At 53.7% G+C, this 21450-nt stretch overlaps 8 protein-coding genes across 8 annotated transcripts; 3 read left to right on the forward strand and 5 right to left on the reverse strand.

Annotated features, from left to right (window-relative positions):
* Positions 1 to 1220: 1220 nt before the first annotated feature.
* BDY24DRAFT_389186 (eL22 family ribosomal protein) lies at positions 1221 to 2854 on the reverse strand. The gene is made up of 7 exons (XM_076640498.1): positions 2750 to 2854; positions 2334 to 2465; positions 2147 to 2155; positions 1949 to 2016; positions 1795 to 1842; positions 1642 to 1701; positions 1221 to 1506 (listed from the first exon to the last, which is right to left on the reverse strand). Exons 2-7 carry the CDS (start codon positions 2433 to 2435, stop codon positions 1425 to 1427), a joined length of 369 nt encoding a protein of 122 aa, XP_076496821.1. The 5' UTR covers positions 2436 to 2465; positions 2750 to 2854; the 3' UTR covers positions 1221 to 1424.
* Positions 2855 to 2982: 128 nt separating this feature from the next.
* On the reverse strand, positions 2983 to 6068 carry BDY24DRAFT_389189 (uncharacterized protein). The gene is made up of 11 exons (XM_076640499.1): positions 5586 to 6068; positions 5091 to 5122; positions 4889 to 4975; positions 4677 to 4795; positions 4327 to 4604; positions 4138 to 4233; positions 3856 to 4067; positions 3677 to 3786; positions 3541 to 3598; positions 3388 to 3463; positions 2983 to 3307 (listed from the first exon to the last, which is right to left on the reverse strand). Exons 1-11 carry the CDS (start codon positions 5932 to 5934, stop codon positions 3270 to 3272), a joined length of 1455 nt encoding a protein of 484 aa, XP_076496822.1. The 5' UTR covers positions 5935 to 6068; the 3' UTR covers positions 2983 to 3269.
* Positions 6069 to 6811: 743 nt separating this feature from the next.
* Positions 6812 to 10149, reverse strand: BDY24DRAFT_389190 (DUF2013 domain-containing protein). The gene is made up of 9 exons (XM_076640500.1): positions 9911 to 10149; positions 9665 to 9760; positions 9464 to 9582; positions 9181 to 9324; positions 8989 to 9100; positions 8820 to 8920; positions 8463 to 8757; positions 8214 to 8377; positions 6812 to 8127 (listed from the first exon to the last, which is right to left on the reverse strand). Exons 1-9 carry the CDS (start codon positions 9966 to 9968, stop codon positions 7084 to 7086), a joined length of 2133 nt encoding a protein of 710 aa, XP_076496823.1. The 5' UTR covers positions 9969 to 10149; the 3' UTR covers positions 6812 to 7083.
* A 96-nt stretch (positions 10150 to 10245) lies between these two features.
* On the reverse strand, positions 10246 to 11653 carry BDY24DRAFT_389192 (uncharacterized protein). Its single transcript, XM_076640501.1, has 5 exons — positions 11588 to 11653; positions 11485 to 11512; positions 11293 to 11409; positions 10793 to 11209; positions 10246 to 10647 (listed from the first exon to the last, which is right to left on the reverse strand). The coding sequence occupies exons 1-5, from the start codon at positions 11599 to 11601 to the stop codon at positions 10363 to 10365; spliced, it is 861 nt and encodes a 286-aa protein (XP_076496824.1). The 5' UTR covers positions 11602 to 11653; the 3' UTR covers positions 10246 to 10362.
* Positions 11654 to 11905: 252 nt separating this feature from the next.
* BDY24DRAFT_441445 (uncharacterized protein) lies at positions 11906 to 14491 on the forward strand. The gene is made up of 6 exons (XM_076644614.1): positions 11906 to 11983; positions 12091 to 12439; positions 12659 to 12829; positions 12901 to 13041; positions 13124 to 14125; positions 14291 to 14491. Exons 1-6 carry the CDS (start codon positions 11943 to 11945, stop codon positions 14399 to 14401), a joined length of 1815 nt encoding a protein of 604 aa, XP_076496825.1. The 5' UTR covers positions 11906 to 11942; the 3' UTR covers positions 14402 to 14491.
* Positions 14492 to 16647, reverse strand: BDY24DRAFT_389197 (aldo/keto reductase). Its single transcript, XM_076640502.1, has 9 exons — positions 16395 to 16647; positions 16192 to 16282; positions 16005 to 16096; positions 15835 to 15915; positions 15703 to 15734; positions 15534 to 15625; positions 15305 to 15374; positions 15146 to 15219; positions 14492 to 15067 (listed from the first exon to the last, which is right to left on the reverse strand). Exons 1-9 carry the CDS (start codon positions 16435 to 16437, stop codon positions 14695 to 14697), a joined length of 948 nt encoding a protein of 315 aa, XP_076496826.1. The 5' UTR covers positions 16438 to 16647; the 3' UTR covers positions 14492 to 14694.
* A 141-nt stretch (positions 16648 to 16788) lies between these two features.
* On the forward strand, positions 16789 to 18586 carry BDY24DRAFT_415243 (uncharacterized protein; the record flags this gene model as incomplete). Its single annotated transcript, XM_076643418.1, has 7 exons — positions 16789 to 16866; positions 16963 to 17510; positions 17670 to 17758; positions 17851 to 17981; positions 18168 to 18282; positions 18365 to 18439; positions 18528 to 18586. 7 exons carry the CDS (start codon positions 16789 to 16791, stop codon positions 18584 to 18586), a joined length of 1095 nt encoding a protein of 364 aa, XP_076496827.1.
* A 184-nt stretch (positions 18587 to 18770) lies between these two features.
* On the forward strand, positions 18771 to 21152 carry BDY24DRAFT_60784 (mitochondrial carrier domain-containing protein). The gene is made up of 10 exons (XM_076645019.1): positions 18771 to 19118; positions 19486 to 19595; positions 19756 to 19920; positions 20005 to 20018; positions 20143 to 20253; positions 20348 to 20525; positions 20638 to 20731; positions 20836 to 20867; positions 20971 to 21002; positions 21082 to 21152. Exons 1-10 carry the CDS (start codon positions 18955 to 18957, stop codon positions 21133 to 21135), a joined length of 954 nt encoding a protein of 317 aa, XP_076496828.1. The 5' UTR covers positions 18771 to 18954; the 3' UTR covers positions 21136 to 21152.
* Positions 21153 to 21450: the final 298 nt, after the last annotated feature.

The following is a 21450-nucleotide window of genomic DNA, read 5'->3' on the forward strand; positions in this document are numbered from 1 at the left end:
AACGCCTAGTCTCGCTTTGACAGATGGAGACGCAAAGACCTCGTCTACAACGAATTCTGAGCTTCCAGTCTGCTTTATCGGAAAGAGGGTCGATGGGGAAGGGACGGCGCAGAGGAAGTCACTGACGCGACGCGATGCCGCTCTCCCACATCCGAACCTCCTTCTTCCCTCGCCTCAGTACACAGATAACGGCATCTCAGCCAGCCACTCCTGTTGACTACGTTGCTATCTCTAGCTCCTTTGGATCAGACTCGTGAGATGCATCGAGCGACAGCGTCGAGGTGGATAGGTAGGGAGTCGTCATGCTTCCTCGAGAGCATCTCCTCTCCGCTCTTCAAATCTTTCATCTACATCAACTCAACGCGGCCCGCACGAAGCCCAAAGATGTAACGTCGACCTTGAAAAAGGGAGACGAAAGAAATGGATGCAAGCGCGGAAACAAGAGGCAGTGGGAAAGGAACGATCGATGCGATAGCAGAAGACAGGGAATCGACGAGTCTGCTCGCTTTCCCTTCCAGCAGCTTCCCAACGATCGTTAGCTTTCCCACAGGATCTGAAGATTGAGGAAGAAGAAGAAGAAGAAACGAAAGAAGAAGGGAGAGAAGGAGGAGGGGAAGCAGCTCCACCTGCCGCTCGCAAAAGATGATCGTTCGTGCTCCCACCGCTCGGGCGCACATCCATGCTTCTTTGAAGAAGACTGGACGGGGGCCGAGAGGGTGGGAATCGAACATCTCGAGTGACCGGAGAGAGAAGGAAGGAAAGAAGAAAGAAAGAGAAAGAGAGGAGGAAGAAAAGGAGAGCTGACGACTTCCAGGGACAACGACGTTCCAGATCGAGCTCAACACAGAAGTACTGGAGAGCGAGATCTGAAGGGAGGGAGGGGACCCTGGAAGGTTGGCGTAGCTCGCTCTAGAGGGAGAGAAGGAAAGAAGAGAAGGGAAAAGCGAGAGGGAGAGAAGGGATGATGGTGGTCGGGAGGGACTCGCCGTTTCTCCCGAATCACGTTGATTCTCGAAGGAGTCGGTTACTAACCCCTTCGTCCCCTTCCCTACTGCTGCTAGAGTAATCGTCTCTCTCGGACACCTTTCAGCTTCGACCTTCTTTTTCCTAGCCTCCCTTACTTCCTCTTCGAAGGCGAAGAGCGACCTGAAACGAGCCGACGCGTTCCCTCCCCCTCCTCCCTCTCTCCTTCCTTCTCTCTCTCCTCGTCTTTTCCACAAGAAAAAACGCAAAGCCCTTCGAATAATCAAAAACCGCAAATAAAACAGCTCAAGAAAAAAAAGAGAGAAAGGCGATCTCAACAAAGAGCGCACCATTCCATTCCCTTCTCCCCCAAACCAACGATCTTAAAAAAAACCCTTCCAGACTTCCGCTCTCTCCTCGACGCTCGCAACAAAACCCAGGGGATGGATGGGTGAATGCTTTTACTCGTCAATCTCCTCGTCCTCCTCGTCCGAGACCTTGGGGTAGGTAAGGGTGTAGGTGTCCTTGGAGGTGGCGACGACTCTGTTTGGGGCGGGAAGAAGAAAGAAGGCGAAGGGGAGAAGAGAAGTCAGTGAGACGAACGCGAAGCGAAGGATGGAAAGAAGCGAAGCGAAGGAAGAAAGAGAGAGAGAGAGAGAGAGAGAGAGAGAGACGAACCGCATGAATCCTCCTCCGAGGGACTTCTGGAGGTACTTCTTGGTGAGGTACTTGATGTACCTAGAGGAACGAAGGGGGAAGGAAGAAGGGAGAGGGTCGAAACGAAAGGTCAGCGGTCGAGCTTCGGACGCGAGTTGGAAGAGATGAACGAACCTCTTGGAGAAGGGGATGGTGGAGACAAGGGTGAGCTTGGTGGCGTCCCTAGAGTCAAATCAAAACAAACACATCAAAAACAAAAAGTCAGCTTGCAGCTCGAAGAGAGGAGTGCGCTGAGAGGGAGTAGGAGGATGGGCTGAGAAAAACGAACCTCTTGAGGGTGATGGCGTCTCCGAGCTGTCCGGGCTTTCCCTCGACCTTGATTCGGTCGTGGAGGTACTGAAGAAGGGGGTAGGAGTAGGAGAGGGGGGAGGGAAAGGTCAGGCTGAGTCGAGGAGGTGAAGGAGGAAGAAGGGGAGGAAGGTCGAGAGCGAGCTCGACCTTCGTTGGAGGAGGTAGGGTGACTGACCTTCTCGTACTATAGGTAACAAAAATGAAGTGAACAGAGAAAGAAAGGTCAGCTCGAGCTCTATATCTTCAACCTCAAGATGCCGGAGAAGAGGAAAGGAAGCGAGAGAAACGAAGCTGATCCCATCGTCGACCTCAACCTCCCTCCCCTCTGCCCTCCTCTCCGTCGTTCCAGAAGCGGAACGTACCTCAGCGGCATCGAAAAGACCGTCAGCTGCGGGCTTGGAGAAGTCGACCTTGAAGGTGAGCTTGACGGCCTGAGCCTTGGTGGTGGAGGGCTTGGGGGACATGGCTACTAGTGAATTTAGCAAACCTGGGGTCTAAAAGGGATTCAACAGAAGGAGGGAAGGAAGAGGTCATGAGTTGGTTGGGTTGGATCGTATGGGGTTTGTTTGAGGAGATGACGAGATGGGGAAGCCGAGGAGGAGATGAGGGTGAGGTCCAGAGGAGAGGGGAGGGACGGGAGGAAGGACGAGCGAGGTTTCGGTTGGATTGAAGGGAGCGAGAGGGGAGGGATGGTTGAGAAAAAGAAGAAAGGGAGAGCAAGGTCAGAGAAAGTTCGTCGTGGGGGCTGGGTGGGGGCGGAAAGGGGGAAAGGACGAACCGGGAGGAAGAAGAGGGTTGGGGGAAGGAAGGAGGAGGGAAGGGCGAACAAAGGTGAAAAGTCGCTGAGATTTGGTCCGGGCGGAGTTCGAAAACGGAAGTGTGAGCTCGTTCTTTCCGTCCCTTTTCGATGTTGAGGCCCTGTAGGGTTTCACATCTGGGACTGGTGCGCTCGAATGGGAAGGTCGTTGAGAAAATGAAGGCTTTTCTCTCGAAACGGGAAAATTCTCTTGCGCTTCAGTGGCTCAAAGTCGAAGAGGAGGAGAGCAAAGGGAGAACGTCGCCCATCGTTTCTATCTACTAGTCTAGAGGTACAAGATATTAAGAACCGAAGCGGAGGTCTAGAATCTACACAATAAAGAACGAGCACGAGCACGCAAAGCGGAATAAAGCAAGAAGGATCCTAAACCAAAAAGATGGGAGATCGATTCGAATCGACAGCGACGACAGATCCTTGCTGATAGATGGTTGAAGGGAGAGGGATCGGGAGATATGGTGAGAAAGATGGGAGGGAGAGCGTTCTAGGTCCACTTTTCGAAGTCTACGGTATAGTAGAAAGCTGGCAAAGACAAAGCGACGGCGAAAAGGTCAGGACGCGTTTGAGTCGAGTTCGAGGAGCAGCAAAAAGAAGAGACTCACGAATATCTAAAGTCCTTGTGACCATTTGATTGATGACCTTCTCTGGCCCGCAGAGAAGGGAGATGAGTCGACCGACCTGGAAGAAGGAAGAAGCAAAACGGAATCGTCAGAGTTCGTTCCAGAGCGAAAGAAAGACGAGCTGGGCTGGCTCACATTCGACGAAGCAGTCCCGATGAACCCGTCGGTTACTTGGCTGACGATGGTGATATCACTGAAACGACGACCCAAAAGCGAAGAGATGTCAGTGAAGAGCAGACGGGAGGAAAGGAGGAGGGGAAACGAGACGAACCGAACGAAACCTTCCGTTGTCTCTAACCTCTCCCTCCAGCCCATCTCGTTGAAGTGACCTTGGTCGTGACCTCCTTCGGGGGTGTTGGGAGGGTCAGGGAGTTGGGCGATCTGATGATAAATTGGGCATCAACGGTCAGCAAGAGAAGACGGCGCGTCGACGAAAGGATCGCAGCTCACCTCGAACTCGTGATCCATCAGCTTGCCACTCTTCATCTCCAGAGCGACGTGAGGCGAGTCCGACATGATGAGAAGGAGAGGTTTGAGTTGAGGTGGAGGAGGAGGAGGTTGTCGACCGCCGAGAGAGCGAGGGATGTAGGAGCGGAGGGAACGAGGGTCGCTGGGTTGAGGAAGGAGAGGAGGGAGGTGAGGCAGCATCTCTTGAGCAGCGACTGTTGAACCAGAAAGACCAAAGATCAGTATGGAAGATGGAGGAGCTGAAGGAACGAAAGAAAGACGAACCGATGAAAGCAGTCAGGTTTCCTTGCCTGAAGCCCGAATCTCCTCCTTCACGTTCGACGTCGCCAGCTTGCTCGCTAGCCTTGTCTCCCATTCGAACTGAAAGAGTGAAAGAAAGAATATGTCAGCAGAGCTCGTAGAAAATTATCCCACGACGAGTTTGACAAGAGAAAAAGAGACGACGGAACTCACTGTGAACTCCAATGCTCATCCTCTCCCTCAATCGATGCTGCTTCGACAAATCCGCAACCTGCAATCGAATGATCTCGCTCGGGCGCCAGAGTCCTCGAACGACGGTACTGAGCTCTCTGAAGACTTCCCGGTAGGCTGGCATGAGCGTCATGTCGGCAGGGAGAAGGTCCGATTGTTCGTGATGATGATGAGACGCGTCCTCGTCCTCCTCGCCATCTTGGAGCAGAGACTCGTGCTTGAACTTGGATCGCATGTGAGACTCAATCTCCCACATTCCGCTGAGAAGACGAAGCGAGAGCGATGTCAGCGAGGAGGAAGAGAGGCGGAGGGGACGGATCGACTCGACTCACTTTCCACGAGACGTTCGGATGTGATTCTGCTTCTCCCACCCTTCGTCTCCTACAGGATGACGTTCTCGAGTCCTCCAGTCGGGATGAGGAACGCAGTCGATGGTGTTGGGAAGGAGGTACTAGTGGGCGAGAAAAGAGGGAGGACGCGTCGGCGAGATTCGACTTGGCGAAAGAGGATTCGAGCGAGAACAGAACTAGTGCTCTGAACTTACCTCGAGGATGTTGACGTACGTCCAATCCCGATCAGAGTCTAGGAGAACCGTGTAGCCTTCCTCCTTTGCGAAGAGGGCGGCGCGAAGCTGGGTGAGGGAGGGAAGGAGGGAGAGAGACAGCGACGAAAGATGATAGAGAAAGGGGAGGTCAGCGTTCGTCTGTAAACCAAAATGAAGTGAACGCTGGGACGGATGTGCTCACGAAGATCATGTACTCGGAAGCGAATCCCCAAGCTGTAAGAGGAGAATAAGAGAGGGAGGAGAAAGAAAAGAGGTCAGCTTAATCTGAGCTTCCGAAGGGAAGAGATGTTGCGGAGGTCGCATGTAATCAGAGCGACTCATAGCAACGACGTAGCAGACATCTAACTAGCGAGAAAAATCTCTGCTGCTCGAACTTCGGCAGAGAAGAAGACGAGTAAGGAGGGTGAGTCGCCATCGAGACGTCAAACGTCGAGCTCAACAAACATTCCTCCAGCCTTCCCTGTCGCTGTTCCTCTCGAGATGCTGCAACCTGAGACATCTCTGTCATACACCAGAGCTCGAACTCGACCTCAAGATGCTCAAAAACCTTCCCTCTCTCATCTCGCCCTTCTGCACCTCGTCCAAAAGGCGGACCCTCGGCTCCTCTCCTCCTTCGCCTGTCACCTTCCGGCAGCCCTTCCCACCCTCCCAAAGGCCCAAGAGAACTCGTACTCACGACCTGAAAAAGTATACAGCATCGTCTTCTCGCACTTCTTCAAATCCCCACCTGCGAGGGCATGCAGGGGACTCAACGATTCTCCGACTCCCCACCAGTGGTCCCCAACCCCTCCTCCTCCTCCTTCCAGCTCTCCTTCTCCATCAGCGATCCCATACCAGCCCGTCCCTCCTGCAAACGTGCCTATTGGATCTCCTTTGTGAACGGGGTAGGATACGAGCCAGCCTAGGAAGGGAAGGAGGAGGAGAACGAGGAGGAGGGTGAGCCGAGGTCGAGAGGAAGCGAGCGTGTTGAGCTTGGTTCGAGGGGAGGAGAGGAGGAGGGTGTAGAGGTGAGAGGGCAGAGCCATCGGAGGCTGGCTCTTTGAGGAAAGAGTCGGAGGGAGGTCGGAGGGACGAGAAGGGGAGAGGAGGGAGGAGAAAGGAGAGTCGTTCTGTAGGTCGGATGGTGTTGGGGAGAAAGAGAGGAAAGGCAGAGAACGAGGTTGGAAGGGAAAGGTTGATCGGGGGGTCAGTTGTTTCACTTGAGTCTCAAGCTTCTATTGAGGAAATTCATCAAAGAGGCTGGAATTAAGAAAGGAAATCTTGCTGTGCATTGATGTCGAGTATCACTGTCGGGGGGTAATATCTCACTGAGCACTGATACAAAGAGAACGAGTCGACGGACCCGATCACGAGCTCGACGGGTTGTCGACGCGCCTTTTCCCTTTTCTCTTTCCCTCTCTTGCTCCTCGTCTCGTTGGATATGAGGCTTTCTTACTACTTCCAGATGTCGGTCTAATGCTTCCTCTCAATTATCGTAGTTTTTTTGTGAGCAAAAAAACTCAACTCAACACTCGACCCTCTTCTCTCTGTCGTCCTCTCACCCTTATCGGCTAACATCTCCCTACACCCCTTCAAGACCACTTGATCATGTTCTCCATGCCTCCTCCATCACTCCACCCTCCGCCTAATACGACGTACTTTCGGTCTTGATCCAAGCTTGAAACGCGTCGATCCCCTCCTGACGTTCCTCCAGAGTTCGAGGCCTCTTTCCTCGAAGCAGGGTTCGTCGGACGAGTCTGAGGTAAGTGCTACGAGGTAAAAACCCTTTTTAATCTGGGATCTCGGGACGTGGGAGAGGCAGGAGAGGGGAGAAAGTCACGAGGAAGCTGGCAGTGTGGTCGGTTCGTTCAACGCGTCGCAATTAAAAGCTCGTCTTTTCGACAAAGGGCTCCCAGACGAAGAGAGGGAGATGTGCAATAGATGGTATAGCGAATAAGCAAGAAAGGCTCGTGAAAACAAAAAAAAAACGGCGAGCGACGAACAAAGCACGAGAAAGAGAAGAGCAAAGGGAGACGAACAGATGGGTTGTGAGGGACAACGGGGTACGTAAATGGAGATGAAGAGATGGACTAGGTCGTGAAGGTAGAAGAGGTGATATGGAACCTCAGAAGAACCGCAGAAAAATCGTCAAACAGAAAGAAGAGCTCGTCGTCGCCGTCCGACGCGTCCCCGAATCAACCGAACGTCTCCCACCCTGTCCTCATCGACTCCCCTTGCTTCTGCAGCCCTCCCTTCTTCGCCCGATCCACCGGCGGAGGAGGGGCCTTCCTTCGTCCAGTCCGTCCGATGACTGATCCGTGAGGAGTCGAGGGAGCGCTGGCCGATAGGTGAGGGAGGGAGGAGGTTGAAGAAGCTGGAGAGGTTGGTTCGGCTGTGAGGAGTTCGCTGGCGTAGAAGGTGGGAGGAGGAGGTGAAGTTGAGCGGTAGGAGGAGGATATGTTTTCTTGAGAGTGGGAGGCAGTGTTGGTAGAGTGGGAGTGGCGTGAGGAGGAGGAGTGAGAAGGTTGGGTGTGTGTTGCTTCGGCTGCTGCCTCTGCGTGATGAGTTTGGTGAGAGCGGAACGAAGCTGAAGATGCTGGCCGAGGGGGTGGAGAACGATGTCGTCGAGGAGGGGAGAAGGGAGGGTGGGAGGAGTGACCGCCGTCGGCTGGATGAGGAGCGTCGCCGTTGTGAACCGTTACGACGAGATCCGGCGTTGAAGGAGGGAGAGTCGAAGCGAAAGGTAACGGTTTCCCTTCCGTAACATCCTCCAACGAGTTCATACGCCCATCTTCGTCCCCAGCAGCAAGTCTCCCGGCCTGAGACGCAGCAGGAAGTGCATCCCAACGGTCTCCCGACGCAGTCCTCCTTCTCGTTCTCGCCTCAGCCACTACATCCAAGCTCACAGAACTCCCTCCTCCAGCTCCATTCCCTAAACTCAAACCTCTCAGCCCGTTCAACGTCCGATCCTCCAAGCTCCGACTCGTGAACCCTGAGCCGACTGGACTCCCACCTCCTCCGTCCGATTCGCTGTAAGAATCGACGGAAGAGATGCACCATTCTCCTGAGAGGCAGCGATCGACGAGTCGTTTGGTGGTTGGAGTGATTTCTCGGATGTTGTAGGGGTTGGCGATGAGAGAACGGAGTACGCGAAGGAGATGAGGTCGTTTGTAGGGAACGGTTCGAAGTTGAGTGTTGGTGAGAAGAGGATGGAGGACTCGAAGGTAGGTGTGCCGGAGCTGTGAGAGCGAGGTCAGAAGAAGAAAGGTCAGTAACAAAGAGGAGAGAGGACGAAACGAAGAGGAAAAGAGACGAAGGGACGAACAGCTTCGCTCTCCTCAGGGAGATCAGAGAGCTCTCGAATGAAGACGTCGACGAGTACCTTCAGATCGTTGGTGTAGAAGTATTCCTTCGTCCCCGACGTGGTGAAGAGGAGGTAGAGGATCTTGAGGATGAGAAGCTGCATGCAGAGATCCTCCGGCGTCGCCTCTGAGAGTAAAGAAGCAAGACACGAGGTTAGCTTCCACCCCTCTCTTCTCCCTTACCTTCGGGTGAAAAGGCAACGAATACTCACCAGCTCTGTTCAACATGAAGATCATGTTTTCTCCAAAGGTTTTGCTAGCTCCCAACCGACGTAACAGAACGGCGAGGACTCGATTCGCCCTCTTGGCTTCTCCTGCTCCTTCGACGGGCGTTGAAGTCGATGAGCCTGCTGGAGCTTTTCCCTTGTCGACTGATCTGGAGGAGCGATGATGATACTGATGCTTCTGAGAGGAAGGAGGATCGTGGTGGTGTTGATAAGAGGTGGAAGTTGAGGAGGAGGAAGGAGCGGCGAGAGTTGCGACCATGAACTGCTCGTTGAGAGCGACCTAGAAGAAGCGAGAGTTCGTCAGCTTCTAAGAGAAGTATAGAGGAAGAGAGAAGAACGAACGATGAGCTTGATCAGAGCGTAATTCAGACTCTCGTCGTCCACGAGTCGCGTCCGTTCGACCAGCTCGAACATGTGGTCGATGAAAGCCTCGTCGAAGGTGTCTGCGAGAATCCAAGCAACGAAGGTGAGCTTAGCCGACTTCAGCTCGATAGAACGATAATCTGCTTACCTAGATCTCCTATCTCCAACTTCTGAACCCTGCAAACCTCGTACATCAGAGTCGTCGCTGGAGTTCGAAGTTTGGCCTCGACCGGAACGTCGGAGAGGAGTTGGTGAGGACGCTGTGAGCAGAAGTCGGCCCAAAGCGAGTCAGCTTTAGCGTCTCAGAAAGAAGGGAGGGCTCGGAAAAAAGTAGACTCACATCTTCACACTCCGACCAAAGGGTAGCCATCATGCCAGGCCAAAGCTTCCTCCAGATGGCGAGGTTTCGGTAGAGCGCCGGAGAGCGATGTCCGTACTTGATGAGGAGGGTGTAGACGACGAAGAGACCGTTCGGGGAGACGTTCTGGTGGAGGAGACCAGGGAGAAGAGTCAGCTCGAGCTCAAGCAGCAAAGAGAAGAACGTGGGAGAGTGGAAGAGTCGAAGGAGGGAGGAACCGAGGGAGGGAGGGAGGAAGGGGAGCTGGAGCTGAGCTTGAACTCACTTTTGTTGCCTCCTTCACGATCAGATCCAGCATCCTCGTCGAATGGAACTTGAACAGCACCGACGCCAGAATCATCTCGAGAGCCCTGTCCAGCTGAAGAGGTGCGAGAAGGTAGTCGTCTAGCAGTAAATCGAGGGAGAAGACGATGTCAGCGGTCCGCTCACTTGGCGGAGCTCTCCTCCTTCTCTTTTCCTCACTCACAGAGGTATTCAGCGCAAAACTTGATACAAGTACACATCGATCGATCCAGTTGATCAAGAGTAGGTCGTTTGGGGATCCGGAGAATATCTTCCAGCTCTGTTGTTCGTTGGGGGAGGGAAGGAAGGGGATCGAGGTCAGCTCTCCCTCCCTCCCTTCCTCCTTCTAAGCTCTGCTGTCCTACAGCTCACCCCAAACCTCTCCAGACCCTTCGATGACATGCCACTGTAGAGCAGAAGCTAGACTCACCAGACCAGAACTGCCTAGAATCCGAGATGTACCACTCCTCGTCCCAGCCTGAACTCATCGCCTGTCTTCCTTCGTTTCGTTTCGTCGACCTGTCGTGAGGAGGAGGGATCGAGCTGGAGAGCTGGATCGTCCGTTCGTGAACGTTGAGGAAGGGCCTTGGGACACCAGATGGGTAAAGGTGGCGAAAAAAGAAGATCCGAACCGAGAAAGAGAAGGGAAGGAGGAGGGCGAAGGGTTCTCGACGTTGAGGGAAGGAGAGTGTCCGGAGAAAGAGCGTCATTTATTTCGAGAAGGAAATGGATCGAGAAAAGTTGTTCAGAATGAGAAGATACGATTTGAGAAGCAGAGTCATCGTATCCAAGAGGAGAAATCGTTAAAAGCGGAAAGTCTACTACAAATACAACGTCAACGCGTCGTTCCCCTCGTCGCGTCCCCTCCTACCCCTCTCCTCCTCAAACAGCCAACCCAGCAGCACTGAAGTCCCACTCCCTTTCCCTTCCTTCAATCGAGACCTTCCTGAGCCAGGTAGGAGCAGTCCATTCGCTGACTTCAGGGACCACCGTCTTCGCCGCCGAGGGAACTTGAGGAGGAGGAGGTTCGATCTGAGCCGAGGGAGGAGCCCACGACGGAGCGGACCATTCCTTGATGAGTTCGGCTGGGCCGGAGGTGGACTCGTGGTGAGGAGGAGGGTGAGGGAGGACGTCGGAGATGCCGAAGGAGGGAGGGAAGTGAGGGTCCTGAAGGGAAGCGCGCGTCGAGAAAGAGGGGAGAAGAGTCAGTTCTCGTTTGAAATGTACGATGTTGGCACGTAGGTATCTCGTGTCGTATCTTGAAGACGACACATACCGATGCCAGAAGCCCCATCGCGAAGAAAGAACGTACCTTTGTCTCGTCGTCCCTCTTCGCGTCGACCGTGTTCGCCCAAACCGGAGTCTCCCATCCCCAATCAGTCTTCCTATCACCCATCTCAATGGCTGACTCTCTCTGACTGTCCTGTGCAACTTCCGACCTCTTCTGAGCAGAGAGAGAAAGCTGAGGAGCCCAAGAGGGAGGGTTCCAGTCGGCGAGTCGATCGACGACGTTGCTTGAGAATGAAGCCGACTTCGAGACGTTCGAGCGAGATTTGGTTACCCAAGAAGGAGGAGACCACTCCGAGCTGAGGTCTGAGGTGGTTGCGAGGAGAGGGAGGGAGGAAGCTCGATGAGATGGTGATCGAGGAGGGGAGTGGAGAGGAGTTGGTTGGTGAGAGCGATTGAGGAGAAACCAGCCGTCTTCTTCTTCTTGGGTATCGAGGTTCAGCTGGAGCGTGGTAGAGAAAAACGTCAGTGTTCGAAAAGGTGCAGTATCGAAAGTGGAGAAACGCGAACGAAGAGGGAACGCACTCCGTACGAGGCCTCCGCCGCCGATGCGAGCTCTCGCGCAAGACCAGATCTTCCGAGTGAAACTTGATGAGCTGATCCCCCTTGAGCGGATCGTAAGACGGCGAGAGCGTGAAGTTTCTGTGGGACAAGAGGGTGGAAGGGTCAGAGTCAGAGAAGAGTAGATGGAGGGGAGGGAAGGAAGGAGTTGCTGACCTTGAGGGTTGGGAGGGAGAGGCGAGATCTAAGCAGGGAACGACGAAGGCGAGTCAGAGTTGAGCTCCAAGGATGGGAAGATGTGACTAGATAGAGAACTCACAGTTCAACTTGCATCTTGATCGTTGCGGTTGGAGGAGAAAGAGAGAAGAGGGAAGGAGGGGGGGGGAGAGAGAGAGGGAGAGAGATCAGGTGAGCTCTAATTTCAATCTCCCTTTCAAGGCCGAGATTTCTGTAACATCCAGGCCGTCATTGGGTCAAAATTTGCGCCCAGATCGGACTATATACTCCACTCTCTAAATCCCGATCTCTTGAAACTGAAAAAATCTTCTCGAAAGAAGAGGAGGGACGACGGATCAAGGCGGCTGCGGTTGGGTCGAGCTGATCTCGATAGCCTCTCCTCTTCTGCCCTCAAACCCTCACCATCTCCTTCCTCCCCAATACTCGAAACTTCCACCATGTCCTCTAATACATCTCAAAATCTTCTCGAGAACAATTTGTGAGTGTTTCATCGATGCCGGGGCTCGCAAACGACGAGTAAAGCTCGCTGACCTCCTCGACTCCTCGCTTCCCTCTCCCTTCCCTCCATCTCCTCTCTCTCTTTAGCCACTCCAGCCCTCTTCCTGTTAGGTCAAGCTCTACCCGATGTCGTCATCGCTCTATTGTTTCCCTGACTATTTCTCTTCGCTCGAAACAGAACAATCTCGACGTTTCCCGTCTCGCCACCTCTCCTCCCTCTCCTCCTCGATCCTCCCTCCTGTCTCACTTCTTCCCCAAACCATCCAACGACTTCGAAGAAGATCTCGTCGAGGATAATTCCAGTGCAGCATCCAGTGACTCGGAGTCGGAAGGGTCTTGGGTTCTCGCTGGGAGGAAGGACCCAGAGGAGTTGAGCGGAGGAGGAGGAGCGGAGAAGGTCGAGGTTGCGAGGGTTGAGGAGACTGTCGTCGTCCAAGTGAGCTTCATTCTTTCTTCTCCAGCGATCCTGCACTCTAGATATCCGAGGAGGAGATTCTAGTAGCAGCTGGTTCTCTAGATGGTTGAAGATGGACAAGGATGAGAGTCGGAGGGGGTGAATGCGCTCGAAAACGATCTCCTTATCTCCCTCGTCTTATCCACCGAGCCTCCTTCTTCAGACCTTCCGCTGACTACACGTGTTCTTCTCTTTCGATAGGTGGCTCCTTCTCAACCTCTACTCGAAAGCCAACTGGAATCCTTCAAGTCAGACGTCGAGCAGAAGCTTCGCCTTCAGTCGTCCCTTCAGCAGTCGTTCGAGATGTCCGTCGACGAGCGATTCGCTAGCTTGAAGGAGGAGATCAAGAGGGATACCGAGAAGAAGATGAAGGTATGTCTCGATATCAACTATCCTTTCCAACCAAACTTTTTCTGATCGTTTGCCACTTTCGTTCCTCGCAGGACGTCGCCAACGAAGAGATCAAGACGGCTCTGGCTCTTCATCAGAAAGCCCTCAACGTCCAGTTCGAGAGCGTCCGAGCTTCGCAGTCGAAGAGACTCGGAGAACTTGAGGCGAAGATCATCTCTCTTGAGGCTTCCAAGGTGCGTCTCGTCGCTGGTCTCTCAGCTTGAATCGTTCGACGCGTCGAGTGGAGCTCACCTCTTCGGTTGCCCTTCCTCCCAGACTCAACCCTCAACCCATCTATCCACCCCCGACCTCCTACCTCGTCGAACGACTTCTCTTGAAACTCCATCTTCTCTCCTCCTGGCCGACTCGTCTCCCCAACCTCAGCCTTCGTCAAAGAAGATCGTCCACACCATCCCTCCCTCCGTTCCTCACACCCTCTCCGAACAAATCACCTCTCTCCTCCTCCACCACACACCCTCCCTCCTCTCCGCCTCCCTCACACACCCTCAAGCTCATCACCTAGCAGCCTTCACCCTCGTTACCTCCATCCTCGACCTTCCTCTCTTCCTCCAACCCCTCCTCGCGTCCGACGACGACGCGTCCGACTCCAACTCAACCGAACCCATCAGGATCGTCGTTCAAGCCTTCTTCCAACGAGCCATCTACTCCAACCTCTCGATGATGGATCGATGGGCCAACATCTTCCAAACGTTCGTGGATCAACTCGCTACGAGGTTGGGAGAGTACGGGAGGAAGAAGAGGAAGTTTGTTGTGACGGTGCAAGGAGGACCCCTCGTGCTCGACGAGGTCAGCTCGGTGGTGAAGCACTACCTCGAGAAGGAATGTCAGGAGGGTTTCAACGATCGAGACGCTCTGTTCCCTTCGCATCACTACCACCAACGGATCAACCTGCACGCGACGGGCCGGGGGACGGATCCTTTGATCGTTCTGATCGCTCAACTCTTCCTTTCGGAACCGGAACGACTCCTCCCGAAGCAATTCATGGAGAAGTTCGTCGACCATCTCACGAGGGAAGTTCTCAGCAACCCTGGTTCGGATGTGCAGGCTTTGTGGGATTTGTTGAGTGCCACGGGGGTGGGAGCGAGGTTGGAGGAGAGGGGAAAGCTTAGGCGGGTTTGGGGTGGGATTGAGAGGAGGAGGGAGAGGTGGGAGGAGGGTAGGGTTGATGAGAGGAAGGGGGTTGGGGAGGAGTGGGGTTGGGTGAAGGAGGGTGGGAGGGAGGTGAGGGTTTTGGAGAGGCAGAGGAGGATTCCCGAGGTGAGTTAAGTTTCTCGCTTTTCGTTCTCCTCCTTGCTGAGTCGTCGAGAGATCCAATCAGGAGTCGACGGCTTTGGCGGAGAAGCCTCGAGCTGACTTTTTTCTTTCCTCGTCCTTCGTTTCGTTTCGACGCGTCGTTCCGTTCGTTCTTCCTTCCCCTCTCAGAAACTCACTCGCCTTCGAGCCTCTGGATGGTCCCCTACTCTCGCTCAGCAGATGAAGACTCCGTTGAAACCCATGAAGATGAGGAGGATGGAAGCTGCCGGGGAGTGGTGAGTGCTTGGGTTTTCGTCTCGTTTCTTTTTTTTTCGCTCGTTTGAATTTGCGCTTCGTCTCTCTAGGTTTCCCTCTCTTATGTATTTATGTATAGCTAGGGTTTCTCCGTTCAGTTGTAGTAACGAAGTCATGGTTTTTTTGAGTCTCCATATCAACGAAGAGCGGGAACGAAAGCAAAAGCAAAGATCGATCCCGACGCGTCGAGCTTCAAACTTTGAATCGCCCTTCCGAGATCCCCGACTGACTGTCAAAAATCAAGTCAAAAGAATCTGCTAACCAGCTCCCTAACCGTCTCAAAGCCCATCCCCCTCCCTCCAATCGACCACGCTCCCTCCCCAACTAACCGACCCTCCTCTCTTCCACTTCTCCCCTCCGGCCTTCTTCTCCCCCTTCTTCTTCCCCACCTCAACAGGAATCATCCTCTCCACCTGACTCTCATCCAACCCATCCAACTCCGTCATCTCCTCCTCGCTCAACTCCCACCCGTACAGATCCGCGTTCTCTGCGATCCGAGAAGGGGAGGTTGATTTCGGTAAAGGGACGAACCCTTTTTGGAGCGACCACCGGAGGAGGATCTGAGCGGGCGTGACGGAGGGGGTGCTGCGGGAGTGGTGGGAGAGGCGTTGGAGGAGGGGGTGGGTGAAGTGGAGGGAGCGAGTGAGGGGACTGAGGCGGAAGAAAGGGTGTTAGGGAGGATTAAAGAGAGGAAGGAGGAGGAGAAAAGGAAAGGAAGACAAAACAAACCAGTAAGCTTGGATGACAATGTTGTTTTCTCGGCAGTAGGTTGTTATATCGACAAGTTGACAGAAGGGGTGGATCTGACGGGAAAGGGTGGGACGAGTTAGTTTGGAACAGAGAGTCGCGTCGGACGAAGGAGGGCTAGCGAGACGGAACGGGACGAACTTCAATCTGGTTAACTGCTGGTGGAATCGGAAAATGTTGAGCGAGAAGTTCTTGAAGATGTTTAACACCGCTGTTTGGGGGGTGGGGTGGGGAAGAGAGAGTCAGCACGTTGTTCGAAAGATGGGAGTGAGGTCGAGACGAGACGAGAACGAGAACGACGTCGCACTCTTGTCCTCTTCACCTTCCTGACCCGACTCCGAACGACTTCAGTAGGCATTCCCAGACTCACAAATTACTAACCCCAATACTCCTCAGCTTCCCCTCCTGAACCTTCTCGACCAAAGCTCGATACGTCTCGATCCGTTTCCTTGATCCAGAGAGCTGCATTCCACAAAACGCGACAGGATCAGCCCTCCTGCCTACAGGACCACGGATCGCACGTTTCCTCTAGAACTTACGGGGTCGTGAATCAGAAACAAATCGATGTAATCTGCCCAAAAAAGGCAACGGAAAAACGAGGGTCGAGAGACGACCGATCAGCTCTCCTCCCTCACCCAAAGGCTGAAGGAGACCAAAAAGGACCAACTCACCCAACCCCATCCTCTCCAACGATTCCTCCACTCCCTTCAACGTAGATTCGTACCCGTGGTTCTTCGAAACGATCTTGGACGCTAAGTAATAACGAACCGAAACGAAACGGAACCGTCCCTTCGGTGAGCTCGCATCCTTCCGCCTCCTGGTTCGATTTCGGCTCACTCACTAACGAAAATCTCCTCCCTCCTGATCCCTGAATCCCTCACAGCTCTCCCCACCTCGGCTTCGTTCAGGTAGATTTGTGCGCAGTCGATGTGTCTGTGTGCGGACGATCAAACGAAGAAGGAGGGGAAAACGTGAGCTCGATGCTAAATGGTTGAGGCTTGTAAATGAAACGAAGGAGAAGAACGAACCGATAACCCGTTTTAAGTGCTGCTAGACAAGCGGAGTAGCATTCTGTTCGATTCTGGTAGACTCCAAAGCCGAGGAGGGGGAGGGTGTGGCCTGAGGAGGAGGAGGAGAGGGAGGAGGGAGGGCTGAGGTGAGCTTGACGTTGAGGTTTGGTTTTGGAGAGAGAAGAGAGAGGGAGAGAGAGAGAGAGAGAGAGAGAGCTGACCTGAGGAGAGGAGGACTGAAGATTGGAGGGTTAACGGAGGCATCGAGAAAGATGGGTTGAGAAGGAGATGAACAAGGTGTAGATGTTGGGAGGTCGTTGTGGTTGGTGGAGGGAAGGAGGGCCGGTTGAGCTCGAGGAGGTTGAAGTTCGAGTCGGTACTTTTTGGGAAGGAAGAAGAATTTCTGAAAGCTGCTGCACGCGAGAATCAAACAGGGATTAGATAAGATATCGGGAAATATATGGAAATATCAGGTCGCACGTAGAGAGGAGCAGGGAAGGAGGAGGACTCAAAATGAGCTCGCCTCACCCTCATTTCGCCCCCTCTTCTCTTCTCCTTTCCCTCCCAACTCTCACTCGCTCGTCTTCTTCAGATTCTCACAAATCGATCGTAGCTATGTCGGATTACGAAGCTCAACGACTAGCGAACATCGCAGCCAACAGAGCGATGATGGAGAAGCTAGGAATCAAACGAGTGAGCTCAACCTCCCCATCCCTTCCCTCCCCTCCTCTCCCCTCCTGCGACTCTTTCTTGACTCTTTCTCGCTCTTCTTTCCTTGCACGTTTCTAGACCACCCCACCCCCTCCTCCACCCAAACCAGCTCCCAAGAAACGAGCTCCTCCAGCCGCTCCTCTCGAAGCCTCCAGGAAATCGAGTCGAATCTCGCTCGCTCCTCGACCTTCCTACGCCGACAACAGCAAGGACGTCTCTGCTCGTCAACTCTCTCACGCCTCCGGATCCAGATCCTCTTCTCGACACCACCACCACCACCGTAACGACCATCGATCCGGTTCTCAACTCTCTACCACCTCCTCGTCCACCCTCAACTCTCGATCGAACACTGACAGGGACTCTCGATCCTTCTCCCCTCCTCCTTCGTTGCACAACAACGGGAACGGGAACGAGATCCGAGAGCCTAGGAAGCTCAGGAAACTACCAGCTCCTCCTCCTCCTCCTTTGGAAGTCCCTACTCTTACGGCTGAGCGACCGACGTGGGTGCTGGAGGAAGGGCAGGAGAGAGGATACTGGAAGTTCGAGGAAGGGTACGAGGGGTTCACGCCGAACTTGAGCCCGGAGGAGTTGATGAGGTTTGGGTCGTTTGGAGGGATGTATTGGAGGTGAGTTGAGATTGGATCGATGGGGTTGGAATGAGTGGAGAAAGGGAGGAGGAGGAGGAGGAGGGATGGCTTGGAGAGCCCACGAACGAACGAACGAACAGGGCTCACCTTTCCCTTTTTCCCTTCCTCTTTTCCGCCACCTCGTTCCCCGTTTCACAGGAGCTTCTACTCTTCCATCCTCGATCAAGACGTCCCCGAAGACTTCACAGAGTTCCCAGCCGAGTGGTATCGATCCCCTGATATCGATGGTCAGTCCATCTCTCCTCTCCTCCTCTCGAACGCTTCGCTCACTTCCCTCTCCTTTCTTCCTTCCTTCTACGCCCCCGTCCCATCAAATCAGACGACACCTACCTCACTTCTCAAGACTACCTCCCTCACATCAACAGGTACAAGATCAAGGCTTCGCAGAGCATCGAGGACTGGGAGAAGCAGGGGTGGATCAGAGCTCAGGATCCGAGGGGTTGGTGCCAGGTGAGTTGAACGCGTCCTAACACTTTCCAAACCTCCGAGAAAGACGAAGCGCGTACGATACGACCGCACTGAGTCTCCGTCGCCACTCTCGACGACCTCCTCTCTCCTCTCCGACAAACACAATCGAATCTGACGCGTCCCTCCCTCTCCTTCTCCCTCTTGTTCTCTCCTCCTCTCGTCTCGCAGTGGTACTTCCGCTTCTTCCTCGGCCGACGAACCGAAGACGACGCTCGTCAGATCTCCCGATGGGCTGGATGCGCCGGCCCTAGAGGGAGGTTCAAGACGGCTTTGATCAAACGAAGTGAGCTCCCTCCCTCCGACGCGTCCCTTTAACTTTCTCTTCCTCTCACTGATCGCGTCCCCTTTCCCTTTCGCTTTCGCAGTCACCGAATCCAAAAATCCAGAAGGATGGGACGACTACACCATCTCTCCGATTCACAGACAGACGATTCAACACTGTTCGTTCTCCTTCTTCGGTTTCCGTCGAGTCGAGTCGAGTCGAGTCGAACTGACCTTCTCTTTGTTTTCGCTTTTGGCTCGGATCAGGGGCCGTGATCCTCACGAAGGAAGATTTTGAAGCTGTTGCTGGACCTATTGGATCCTAGAACCCATCCCTCGCCCATCCTTTCTCTCTTGCATATCTGTCTCTCTTGTCTGTTTCTTTTCTCGTCTCATCGCTCGAGTCACCGCCCTCCCTCTCCTTCTCCATTTGGTTTCCTATCTATAACGAATAACGACCTCTCTCTCTCTCAATCTTTTCCTTCTTACCTTTCTGACTCCCTCTTTTTTTTTCCTATCATTCATGGGCTACCCTCTTCTCACCAACAAAATATAAAACGTCAAGATCAAGTCGATCGCGTGCTCTCCTCTCCTCTCTCTCTCTCAGCCCTCTCGCAATCTCACCTCTCTCTCTCCCTCTCCCTTCAACACCCAACACCCAAACCCACCCACTTCCTTCCTTCGACGCTCAATCATGGCCTCCGTCTCCTCCCCCTTAACGCCTCACCTCCCCCAACCACCACCACCACCGGTAGCAGCCGTTACAGGAGTAGTACGAGGGAACCAGAGCGATCTGGCACTGAACCTGCTGAGTGGATCGAGTGCGGGTGCGTTTCAGGTTCTGATCGGACAACCTTTGTGAGTCTGAAAGGAATCTCTTTCCTTTCAAGTCGGAAGAGTAGTAGGGGTTGGAGATTGAGGGGACGGAAGGGGAGCAAGGGGGAGATGGTGGTGGGGTGAGGAGGGAAGGGAAGGGAAGGAGGTTGAGCTTCGACGTCCGTGAGAGATTCTCCTGTCTCTCACTCGAACGTAGAACACTTACCAACTCGGTGAATTCTTCGAATGGAAAGCTCTTCGCTTTAGTATTCTACTATTCTCGCTCGATCGCTCGAAAAACTCCGTTCCTCGAGCCCTAGAAACAAGAGCGAGCTCACCTCCTCCTCCCTTTCCTTCCCTTCCTTCGAGCTGACCTCCCTTCCCTCGGTTCACTTTGCTCGCTCGACAGAGACACCATCAAGACTCGAGCTCAAACAGCTCCGAAGGGACAGTTCAAAGGTCCTTGGGATGTAGCTACTTCGACGGTTAGGAAGGAGGGGTTTTTGGCTCTTTACAAAGGTGAGCTCGACGGTTTCCGTCTGCCCTCTCCCTTAGTTTCCGTTTCCTCGCTCTCCCTTCCGTTCGACTTCGAGTTCGAGCTCTCACCTCCGATTAGCAAGCTCACACTGACCTTGCTTCGTTTCCTTCGTCTTTTTCTTCTGGTGATGTTCGAAAAAAGGCATGGCCTCCCCGTTACTCGGAGTAGCAGCCGTCAACTCTCTCCTCTTCACCGCGTTCTCAGTAGCCAAACGGATCGTTTCACCCTACCCTGATTTGAGCATCGCGCAGGTGTCGTTGGCGGGAGGGATGGCTGGAGGGGTGAATGCTTTGTTGGCTTCGCCTGGTGAGTTTTCGTTCATCTCTTCTTTTGGAGTTGCGTTCGAAAGGCCGAGAGCTGACTTTTGGGACTGCTGTTTGGCTTGAACAGTTGAGATGTTCAAGGTACGTCCACTCCTCTCAGTCTCCGAGTCTCGAAAAAGGGTCTCATCGCCTCGAGTGCCGAGCTCGAAGGGTTGGAAGCGAACCGACGCGTCGGGCTGACCTTTTCCCTCGTTTTCCCCTTTAGATCCGAATGCAAGGTCAATACGGAGCCGCTTCGGATAAGAAACTCTCCAAGGTCGTTTCCGAGATGTGGACCCACCACGGTTTCAAACGAGGGATCATGAGAGGGTTCTGGGTACGTCTCTCTCCCCTCCTCCTCCCTCCCTCCCTTTTCTCACTCTTCCTTTCTTTTCTTCTTCGTTCATTCGTTCGCTCGTTCGTTTTTGCAGGTCACCTTCATTCGTGAAATCCCCGCCTACGGAGCCTTCTACGCCGGTTACGAGTTCTCGAAACGACACTTCCAGTCCGTCTATCGTCCCGGCGAGGGCCAGCAGCTCCCCGTTTGGACGTTGATGCTCAGTGGAGCGACGGGTGGGGTGAGTTATTGGTTGGCTAGTTATCCGTTGGGTGAGTCGTCGTCGTCGAACTTCTTTTTTCACTTCGCGTTGAGGGAGCGACGCTGACTTTCTGTTTTCGACGCTTTTTTTGTTGTTGTTGTTGATGGGCGGGTGGGATGTAGATATCGTGAAGTCGAACGTTCAGCTTTCGGCTACTCCTCCGGAGAGGGGGTATATCGTTAGGGAGTTGAAGCATATCGTTAAGGAGGGAGGAGTGTACGTTCCTGCTTTGTCCATCTTCGGTTTCAGTGCTCGTTCGAGTTCGAGATATCGGTGTTCGAGACAACTCACCTCGTTTGCTTTATCTTCGATGTTTACAGGAAGGGACTCTTCCGAGGCCTCTCTCCAACTTGTACGTCCCTTCGTTCCCTCTCCCTTCCTCACTCGTTCTCGATCTCGAGACGCGTCGAACCCCAAACTGATCTCAATCCCCTCCCTCGTTTCCTCCAAACCAGTGATCCGAGCTGTCCCCGCTGCCGCCTCAACAGTCAGTTCTCCTCCTTCCATCTTTTCTCCTCTCCCCAGCTCGCCTTTCCTAACCTCTCCCTCCCTTCTTTTCCTCTCAGTTCGTCGCCTTCGAGCTCACAAAGGACGCGTTGGTCCAGTACGGAGGGTTCTAAATCTCCCCAAACCTCCCTCTCTCGTTTTCACCATTCATGGCCATGGCCAGACATCTATAGAAGTCGTACGTCTTCTCTTCACTCCCCTCTTCCCTCTTCGATTACTGACCTTCTCTCTCCTCTCGGTCCCTCCTAGATCTCGACGTCCTCTCGATTATCCAGTCTATTAGACCAACCCGATCTTCTTCACCGAAGAATTCAATGACGATCTCTGTACCCTCTTGCTCCCAAGAGAGCCATCAATCAGCACTGCGAAAAACAACTGCGAAAACAGTGCGTCCGACTCCCTCCCAAGGGAAAAAAAAGGAAAGGCTC

Source organism: Mrakia frigida (assembly GCF_051309035.1).
Source record: "Mrakia frigida strain ATCC 22029 unplaced genomic scaffold BDY24scaffold_15, whole genome shotgun sequence".
Taxonomy (NCBI): domain Eukaryota; kingdom Fungi; phylum Basidiomycota; class Tremellomycetes; order Cystofilobasidiales; family Mrakiaceae; genus Mrakia; species Mrakia frigida.